The 10,882-nt window shown below is 38.9% G+C and overlaps 1 protein-coding gene across 1 annotated transcript in view; it reads right to left on the reverse strand.

Moving 5' to 3' along the window:
* Positions 1–9,252, reverse strand: part of ctnna1 (catenin (cadherin-associated protein), alpha 1) — a 71,739-nt gene extending 62,487 nt beyond the window's left edge. The window contains exons 1-5 of the mRNA XM_063490825.1: positions 8,944–9,252; positions 7,340–7,457; positions 6,912–7,107; positions 1,117–1,283; positions 634–753 (exon numbers count right to left, since the gene is read on the reverse strand). Of these exons, the coding sequence (XP_063346895.1) occupies positions 634–753; positions 1,117–1,283; positions 6,912–7,107; positions 7,340–7,444 (588 nt within the window). The 5' untranslated portion in view covers positions 7,445–7,457; positions 8,944–9,252. The remainder of the gene's footprint in view (positions 1–633; positions 754–1,116; positions 1,284–6,911; positions 7,108–7,339; positions 7,458–8,943) is intronic.
* Between the last annotated feature and the right edge of the window lie 1,630 nt (positions 9,253–10,882).

The raw sequence follows: 10,882 nt of genomic DNA on the forward strand, positions 1-10,882 counted from the left end.
AAGTTTCAACACATTACACCATTAAAAAAAATGTTATAGTATGATGTGCCAAGTAGCTTAAGATAATAAATGTCCCGGAGTCAGAGGGCAATTGACATTTTGGTCTGTTTGACCTTCATTTTCAATTGCAAACAAGGTTTCACTTTTATATTATATTCACAGCCATATGACAGCTGGAATAGACTCCAGTGACCCTGAACTGAATAAGTGGAATAAAATTGATGGATGAATGATTTGGGAGTGTACAATATTTGTGTAGATTTTAGCATTATTTTATTGATGCTAAAATCTAAATTTTTGATTTTGGGGACAAGCTAGTATCTGATTATAACAGGCTCTTTTTTTTTTTCTTTTTTTTTTTTTTTAAATCATATATATAGCTATATAGCCCTGCTATAATCATTTTAAAAACAAATCACTCTGATACTTGTACACCAATTAGAAGGTTGATTTTAATGTAAATTTTGGGACATGTTTCTTTCTCACTCAAGACTTTTATAGTCACTTGTCACTGTGCTGTTTGGAGCACGTTTTTGGTTACAAGTACTGAAGTCACTCAAAAATTTCCAACCCTGTTCAAGCTATAATACAGATTCTGTAACTCTGCTCCTGTCTATCACTTTTTTCAATTACCTGCTGTCTCTTGGCAGCCATGGCATTCAGCTTGTCCACTTCTGGTTTCAAGGCCTTGTATTGGATTCCCAAATCCTGTTCTGTACCTGCGTTGCGCACTTTGGCCAGACTGTCCTCCACCTGAGCCACACAGATAGAAAGAGTTGCTGCAATACTGAAGACAGTAATTGAAACATAGCAGTACTTGACTGAATTAGCAGTTTGCACAACATTAAGTGTTAGATTAGTAATGTCTTGTCTAATGTCTTGCTTTTAAAATCCAAGTATGAGTTAGGATTGATCAATTAAGACATCAAGCTGTTCCCAAAAGTTTGAGAGAACGCAAGATTTCAATTTGCACTTGAATGAAGAGGTTGAGGCAATTACTGACAAATAGAAATATTAATTCAAACTGATTCTATCAACTCTGCATTCACTTCATTGTTAGTGACACTTTAATTAGAATTATCAATGTATATTATGCATGAGAATTCAACATCTCACCAGTTTAAGTTGCACGAGAAGTTTGTAGACATCAGACATGTCTGCCAGCACCAACAAGTGCGTAACTGCTGACAGGAGGGCCCTGGCTGCACGAACCATATTGCCTCTCTTCATAGATGAACAGGGGTCTTCTGCAAATTCTCCAGAGGCCTGACGCATTGACTCACCTTCAGGTAGAGAAACAAAGCAAAAAAATAAATAAATAAATAAATAAAAAAAAAAAAAAAAAAAATCATCAGCTCCAAATCCAAGATTTAAACGGAAACCTTACATGAAAACCTGTTCAAAACATTTTTACAAGCATTTGTCCAAAAGCTAGCATTTTAAACCATTATGACCTTTTCTTTCTGAACCCCCAGGCATCTGTGACTGGGAAAGAGTTTTCCCATCTTTCACAGTAACAAAAAGAAAAATAAATAAATAAAAGAAAACATGCTACTGAGCTGTTAACATGGATATCACATTTATTATGGGAAAAATAATGAGTATTATTTGGGACAATATTTTATTTTATTTATTTATTTTTTATTTGTGCTTAAAATGTAGATACTTTTAAATATAATTCTATTGAGAATTGTAAAGTTATAAGACAAAAATATTTTTAAAAAACCGAAATGGACAACGGCAGCTCATCCAGTGAGGAGTTAGGCCCTGACTAGTGATTATAAAGTCTGTCTCGCATGGGCAACTGCCAAGTCTCTACCGGCCTGTATTCACTGCAGGATGTCTGCAGGTGCAGAAGGGTGCAAAGGGAGCCACAGACAGCAGCAGACTAGTGAGCCCCGTGAGACTTGCACAACAACCATACGGTGAATGACAGAGAGACGAAGCCAACAGCCAACTGTCATCTGCTACTGCAAGCAGACCAGGTGAGAGACCCTGAGCAATCCAGAGAAAAGACAGCTGTAGACAACTGATAATCCTTCCAAGGATTGAACTACATAAATGTCCCGAGTTCTGCTTCCTCTAAATGGATACTGTTGACCGAAGGTTCTCCTTTAGTCAGCAGATGAGCTGAACCTTTTAGGAAGGGGGAAAAGTGCACCACTGTGTTTAAAACAAGGACAGCATAGCAAAAATGAAAGCAGAAGAATAACCACTGTATACCAATTATTTTGTTTTCATAAAATGCCGGAAGCCCATATGACAACCGAGATGAAAATCTGATTACTTGCCCAGCCCTACCTGGCACATGCCTCACGAAGGCAGTGATTTAGAGATATGAGACACACATTCATACACAGCAAGCCATGTATCACAAAATCTGCATAAAATGCTTTTCAGTGCGATGAATCACTTTTTTGTTGTTCATTAAAAGACAAAAAAAGAAAAGTAAAAATACAATCATTAATAGTAGTAGTTGCCTACAAGGAGTGACCAATGACTGAACACATTTTGTTTTTCAAATCTTCATCTGAGATATAGGCATTTGTCAGTGTTTCTGGTTATACATGGATAAGCACAAGCACACAAGGACACACACACACACACACACACACACACACACACACAAAGAGGTCAAAACCACAACAAAAGGCTCGGTGTCTGCTCTGTCCAGCACCATGCTTTGTTCTACATTGGATGGGCCTGCACAGTTGACTGGGCACATAAATAGATTCTGTAGTCATGAACAAAGCAGGAAATCAGTAGTTTACATCAGTGGAGACACATTTAACCTCAAACTCTGAGAAAGACCGTAAAACCACTATCGTTGTCCCAGAAATGCGCAGCCACAAAAAGCAAAAATAAAAAAACAAACAAAAAGAACCTGTTGTGTCTACTTTTCTAGCATGTGGTACAGCTTTATAGAAACTGGAGAGGAGATATGACAAGCAGAATGAATAATTTTCTTTGGCCAGTGTGATGTGGAATAAAGATGAATGAGAATTAATTTAGCTGTTAATGTTTGCCTTCAGTTATTAGCATCTTGCCAAACACTTCACATATCTCAACCCGATTATTTAGATAGCAGCTCTATTTTTGGGGTGACAGTTAAATAAATAAGTGCTAACACAGAAGCCATTTTCCTAGCTTGCCTGATGCATGCTGGAACTGACTGACTAGTTCTGGACAGTATCTATACTGTGGTGTACGTTATTGCATGGAAGCTTTCAAATTATTTATACAAAATGTAAATAAAAGGCCATTATTACACTGTCACACATTTTACTATACAAGTGATTAATGTTTAACTAAAAAAAAAAAAAAAAAAAAATATGGGACAAATCCTGCTTGAATTAAACCTAATGAATAAACCAAGAAAAAAAATAATTAAAAAGGCGTCTTCCCCCAAACTCTGTCAAAATTTCATGTTAAATTTCCATTTTGCCAGAAACATAAAGGCAGTTAAAATGACTAATTTTACTCACCGTCTTCTATAATTTCACTGTTCAAAGAAATTAAGACAAACAAATAAGCAGAAATGGACGGATTTAACACTTTGGGATCCAACGTGTCCCTTCTAGCTTGTAAAGGAAGATAGAGCGTCGGAAGCAAAGCAGCTTGGCTGCTGTGTTCACACTAGATCCATGCTACCAAAATACTGCTTTGTGGTTTGTTCAGAAAACCAGTTTTAAAGTTTATATAAGCACTACAATGTCAAACAGACAAGCAAATAGACTTCCTCCCAGAAATGATACATTTTTTACTGTATGTGGCAAGTGTAGAAAGCTTCAGTCATTCAAAGGCGCGTGTATCTCAACGGACAACACTGCTGTGACCATCTGTGAGCCAGAAGTGGCTGTGGCTTTATCAGCACCACATCAGCAGCAACTGTCATATCATCAACTGGCTTCAAAACAAAACTACAGTTACAATAACTCAGTCTCCAATAGACCACCAACAGTCCAACAGATTCATTAAATAATCCCTGCAGATCTAAAATAGAGCAATATTACAAATACCTAAGAAAATTGAGTTATAAAGAAATTATTGAAACCTCAGATTAACACAAAGATGTAAATGTTGCCTGGGACATTTACTAAGACACTACTTGCTACCAATAATAACTTTTTTTTTAAATTAAATTTAACAAAATCAACCATTTCTCTTGTAACTTTACAGTAAAGAAGGTATTTTTAAAATGCACATTTGGACTTTTTCTCTACTTCAGTGAAGCATTGTTTACTTAACTAAAAGTTGCACCACAAAAGGAAAAAAAACACCACTCACGCAGATTCTGCCCATTTTAGTCTGAAAGAGCGAAAGCAGTTTGTGCAAATGATCGACAACACCAACCTCAAACACAGTCTGCTACCCTTAGGCTGTTACTCCCCCCTGTGAACAAAATCAATAAGGCCATTTTCAGGGGGCAGATAGTGATCAGTGCTCCTTTAATAAACTTCCATCTGTCTAATGCTCACCTGCGGCCCACCAAGTGCATGATGAAATGATTAAAATGTATATCACACAGTAAGGCTCCAAAACAGCAGGACAACAAAGACACTGAGAGGGAAGGGCAACAGAGAGGGAACAAGGACAAGAGCAGACAGAAAGGACTGAGTAAACAAAAAGTCTTTAAAACGGAGAGGAGGGCATACTTGCTGCAACAACCACTTGAACATGCAATATATACAGAGTTTTTATTTATTATTATGTCAGTGATTTCTTTGTTTATCCTTTTAAACAGCTGGTAATCCACAGCTGGGTAGAAAATGCTTTCTGAATCCAGGGTGGTTTTACTCTACTCAATGGCTATATTATCAGTCTAGGCACGCTCCACTGAGCAGCATGGCATAGCTGACAGCCAGGCCTAGGCACCAGCTAACAACAGTCACTGAATTCCAGCCCAGTGACAGCTTACCACAACTACAGTAACATTCCTGGGCACTGAGCACAGCACAGGCTATCTAGCAACATGTCTTCTACCTCCCAACTACTCAGAGTTGAGCTTGAGCAGGGGACATCTAACTCACTGGGCATCGGGGGGAGGGGGGGCGGAGGGGGAAAAAAAAGGACAGAGCTACAAAGATGTCACTTCAGAAGGTGATAACAGCCACCCTCCAGTCATAGCTCCCTGGTCTCAATGGTCTCCTAGCGTGTCAAAAGACGGATATGATATACGGAAAAAGAGAGAGTCAATGAGACTTGCTGTGTGGTTGTTAAGATGATGGAACCTGCTATCGCAAGACAAATTGTAATTGCATTGGCTGGTGATTTTTATGGTGGATTCCTGTCTTGAGACTTGTGGAAGTCATGAAATTGAATTTGAAATGGACTGTGCGTGGGAGGCCTCCCACCAGGCAGGTGGATATAGCCATTTAAATAAATTTGACATCACTGGTGACATCTGCAAACTTTTTTCCTTCTCTGGTCTCCGTGGCAACAACTAAAAAGGGAAGCATTCTGATTAAAAAGCAGGAACAACAGTGCACAGCTCATGTGTCACTTCTGCCACATGAGTTTGTATACCACTAATCACCCCAGTAAGATGACTAATTACACAGAATAACAGACATCTCTCCACCAACACAAGCCTCCTCGGATCACTTTTGACGTTATCTGCAATATCAGGGTTTATTCTAAAAGAAAACCACCCCCAGAAACTTTTTGGCCTTAGATAAAAGGAAAATGATCAGGGCTGTGATTTTGAAGTTTTTCCAAGCTAAAATGCATTTTGTTTATCAAAACAGTCCAAACCACAGGAAGTGTATCGACCTCTGTTAAGGCTGCTAACACAGACTCTTTGGCTATGTGAATCAATCAGACTTGTATACAGAGTCAAATCCAAAGACCTATTCTGAGCCAGGAAAAATCTTGAATACCGCCAACTTTGGGTACAAATAAACCTTACAGACTTGTACGCAGATCCAGGTGTAGGTGCAAACTTGTGCCCTGTCTCGGTTCTAACAGTGGGCTGTTAAAGGGTACAGAAACCTTCCTCAACCCACTGTGCTAATCATAAAACCCCAGTTCCGCAGAGATGAGCGCAATAATCTAGGGCCCAGATAATGTGTGTGATATCACTCCAATGTTAGAAGAAATATAATAAAACTGTAAATCGGCATCAATCTTTTTGATGCTAACCATAACATAAATTCTCTAAATTTTCTATCATACAAAACAAAACCTTTTTTTTTTTTTTTTTTACAACTGTTGATATTTGGCAATCAGTACAGAACGTGCAATTACATGTTACACCCTAATTTGTATACATTTTATGATTTCTGGCCAACACAAGATTTAAATTGGAATTTAGTTCTTCGTGTGAGTACTACATAGTTTATAGTAGACTGCTCGGTAAGGATTTTTAAAAGCCAAGAATACCCCAGACACTACCCAAAAATAAGTTTTGAACATTAAGAAACACAAGTAAAATAATACTTATTTGATGTTATGCAAACCTCTATAATATAACCACATCTTTGTATCCTTCTATAACAAAAACAAAGGGCAAGAAATGGGAGGTAGCACAGAAAATACAACACTGAATATGGTGAGGTTGATTCTCAAGTTCAGATAACTGGGGAGTATCCTAACACTGCGCTAAGAGAACACACAGGGTTCTCTGGGAAAAGTGGTTAAATTTGATCCCCACAGAAGGTACGGGAATGACACCATCTAGCATGAAATGAATCTGAACCATGTGCATGCTTAAACTGAAAGTCTATTAATGGGCTCATTGAAAAACCCATTTCTAAAAGAAATCTATCAGACTCAAAATTCTTATTTCAAGGATTTTTGCTGGAGCAGATGATGTATACATAGCTTATGGTTTATTTTTCATCCGTCCTATCTTAAGAGGCACTCTGTACAAGCATGAAGCCACACTGCTGCAATACGTATTTTCAATATACCTTGCTTGCGGACATCTTCCACAGCAGCAGTCAGCTCATCCTTGAGGAACTGACTTTCCTTTGCAATCTTTTCGCCTTTTTCAAGGAAGTTCTCGGTAGCAGTCTCCACTGATGCAGCCAAAACATGGGCCTTCTTGGATCGTCCCTTCCTCTTGTTAGATGGGCCTTTATTGCTGGTGTTTACCAAAGTGGTGACCTATGGCAGAGATTCATTAGGATATTATATACCTGCCTACAGTTAATAAATCGTGATAAGTCTAAAAAACAAACAACATATGACATAGTAAGGCAAAATACCACAGTTCTAAAATGGTGAAATGGTTCAAGAATGAACCACAGAAATAAATCACATTTTTTCACTTTGCTGTTTTGTGAAACAAGATACGTAAGGTGCCTCCTTTTAATAATATTAATACTTGTTGTATTACCTGTGTGACCAGAGGCTCCAGTAGCCTTTCCACTGCCAGAGTACGGATCTCCAGGCTCTTCGGGTCCCATTTAAAGTTGATGTTTGGTGCGGTGTTGCTAGTCATGATGTCTAGTTTACTGTTTAAAAAAAAAAAAAAAAAAAAAAAGTAAAACAAATGACAAATTAATTCTTCTGAAGCAGAAAATGTAGGCTACAAAAAAAAAATGGACATCTCTGTCCTTTGATTAACTCAATATTTGCTTCCCTGAATGACTTAAAAAGTTATAATTTCTCTTCACAAATCAAGATTTCTGTCAGGTTATCAGACTAGTGTCTAGAACTCAGTGCATTAAAGAAATTATTAAAGTCCTTGTTAGAGCCAGCAGTGCTCCATTGCTTTCAGAATGAATGCCAACGGCAGAGCACAGCAACACAGTGGCCCAATTTCAATTTCTCTTTTCAGGCAGTGGCTGCGACTCCATTGATTAGCTATCAAACATGGAGGGGTAGGGATAATCAGTATGGCCCGAGGGCTGAGGGGTTTCAACTGAAAAGTTGGTCAGCTGTATTATGTGAGGAATTACAACACTAGCTATTAGCCTACATTACCAACAAAAGTACAAAAATATTAAGAGAGGAACATGGTAACCATGGCTTTCTAATTTTACAGTGAATCGTTATATATTAGAGCTATTTTCAGTTCTACTGTATTATTAACCACTTTTCTTCTTTCCAATATACACAGAGTTTCTACCCATGAGTTAACACGCAGTGATGTTGGGCAGTGTATTGAAAAAAAACAACAACAAAAACAACAATTTCTGTAAAGGTTGTTTGAGGAAGACGTCTGTTTGTCCAGACAACATGACGCATTTCCACTTAAAGCAATGTTAAAATGCTAGTCATGAGACGAACGTTAATCTGGGCCAGGGTGGGAGAAACTGCGTTCAACTCCTCTGTATGGGCGTGGTACATGTCGCAAAGTGATATCTACAAATCTCTGCAAATAAAATCGAAACAGTCTAGCAGGTTTGAGATTGAGGGTTTATGTACGCGACTTGGGCAAAAAAATAATATTAACGGGTTAAAACTCTCAAACTAAGCCATATCTAGGTACTAATAAGTGTATATAATGTATCCAAACAGGAAAAATACCGTAACAAAACAGAAACATGTTAACACTTGCTGAGAAGCACTAGGGTGGGTCAAACACCTGGTGTGCTAACATTAGCTCAACTTCCACTTGTTGCTAAAACTACCTAAACAAATGTCGGTTTTACCCCGTCAAAAAGCGTCAAACGAGAATATACCAGGCAGAAAATACTCGTGTACACATTTAACACCCAATAACGATCCACCCAAGTCATTTTCGATACTTTATTAACAGCAGGCTACAGGTAACATTAAAGCCAGCTTAGCTTAGCGTAATGCAGGTTACCTGCTGTAACACGGAGCTCTCCAAACACAGCGATGAGCTAAAGCTAATGCTAAGCGACAAACAACTGTTAGCCTGCTTTCTGCGACAAACTTTACCGCCTAAACAGACGGCCCAAACAACTAGTCCACTCATTTTGTTTAAGTATTCATTGTACATAAAGTAAGAAAGACTCGTTATATACTCACCGACAACAGTCCGCTAGACAAAGTGAAGTTTAAAAGTTCAAAATGGAGGAATGGGAATTACGGAATTCCTTGCGTCAAAAGTTTTCCTCCCGTTTCCTCGCCCCACGGACTTAGTTTAACTGCGCCGCTCACTCAAGATAAACACCAAAGTTTTCCTCCCTCCGCTCGACGGCTGTACAGAAAAGTATCACAAGAGCTCCAGCAAGTCAGCTGAAAAGTTTCGGTTAAGAGAATTTCGATGGAGTAACGTATTGCCCAACAATAGATGAGGTAAAAGGAGGAGGAGGGGGGCGCTGGGCGGTGACCAAGTTCCTGAACTTCCAGTAAGCGGGGAAAGGAGGACACGGGCCACAACAAGTCCGTAAAACCAGGAGGTGTTTTAGGCGTGGCGCTCGCTGTGTATGTCCATATATGGATTAATTACTGCTTCCATAAAGGCAGGAGTAGGGAAGAGCTATTTAAACTGTTGGGCGAAAGAACAGACTTCTGACAGAGGATGGAAAATAAACTGCAAGTAGTTATTATGAAGAAATCTGATTTTTAAATATGACATTTGATTTGAGGGGATTTTCAGACGTGACATTTTGTTGTAATATTTTTGTTTTGTTTTTTCTGCCAGAATTTCTTCGACATTCAATCATAACGGTTAAACTAGAAAGCCATAAAAAGATTTACTCTTCTTAAGTCTGTCACAACAGAAAAAATAATCATTAAAAAAACAGTGAAATTCTCCTTGAGCAAATCAGTTCGTTATCTCGTATTACTGTTAACTCATGTATTGGACCTTTGTCTCCTGTCTTTACTTTCCTCTCTGCACTGCACCACTCAGTGACAGCAATGAGGTTGTGTCGATAACAAACTCCAAGGTTTAAGGTTATTACCACAGGCAGTGGCTCTTTTGTCTGATGCTTATTTTCTTACTGTCTCTCTGTGTGTGCGTCGCTAGCAGAATGTAAAACAGAGCCTTTTCAAACTGAAACCATCTTTTTGTGAAGTATCACGAAGACTCACAAATTATATAGTTATAGTTATATAGTTATATAGTGCTGTGCAAAAGTCATTAGTAGGTATGGGTACCGGTTCTGACATAAACGGTAGTAACCAGACCGAAAAGCAGCGCACATTTCGGTGCTTTATTTCGGTGCTTTTTTTTTTCCTGAGCCAATTCTAGCCAATCATTTTACGTTTCCGAGGATAGTAGGCGGGGCCAGGTACGTACGTTCTTTTAGAGCAGCGCTACAGATTAAAAATGCCCAAGGCGAAGCGATCAAAAGTCTGGCTGTACTTCACAGCAAAAGATGCAAACTCAGCAGCCTGCAACAAGTGCTTTAAGGTGATACTGTGATACTGTCAAAGGAGGTAACACCTCAAATCTGATGAAACACCTGGCGACGCATAGCGTTTTTTTTTAAAGCCGAGAAATGCGCCGTGTTTGATAGCTTGCTGTGAGACCTCACACCGTGCACATCTACTGCGGGTGTGGTGCCTGTTATCGGACCCGGAGTTAGCATCATCCCCCAAGAACCCGAAGAGTAGAGTCCTGGCCCCTAGCCCTGCCAGTGTAGCAGAAATGATGAGGATGATGATGGCAGCAGCAGCCGTTCTTCTCTGCGTGAGTAGCTTAATGCTGTTCGTGTGTAATTTACGTTGAGTAGGCTAACCACGTTATTACATTAATGCATGTAACTAGCAAACACCGTGTAGTTACATGCGGCTGTCTTCTTGTTTGATGGCAGATACTCCCTTCACCCTGGCCAAAAAGGCTAAAATGACCAAAGAAAACCTGGAAAACAGTTAAACATGAGAGGTTTTTGGACAAAGTTTGTGTTTTTTCCATTGTTTAAGCACTGCTTCCAGCCAAGAGTGATACCATATATGCCCTATAGCTGAAGAAAAGGCTAACATTGTTATCTTTTTACAAAAAAAACAGTTAAACATG

This window comes from Pelmatolapia mariae, linkage group LG2, assembly GCF_036321145.2.
Source record: "Pelmatolapia mariae isolate MD_Pm_ZW linkage group LG2, Pm_UMD_F_2, whole genome shotgun sequence".
Lineage (NCBI taxonomy): Eukaryota > Metazoa > Chordata > Actinopteri > Cichliformes > Cichlidae > Pelmatolapia > Pelmatolapia mariae.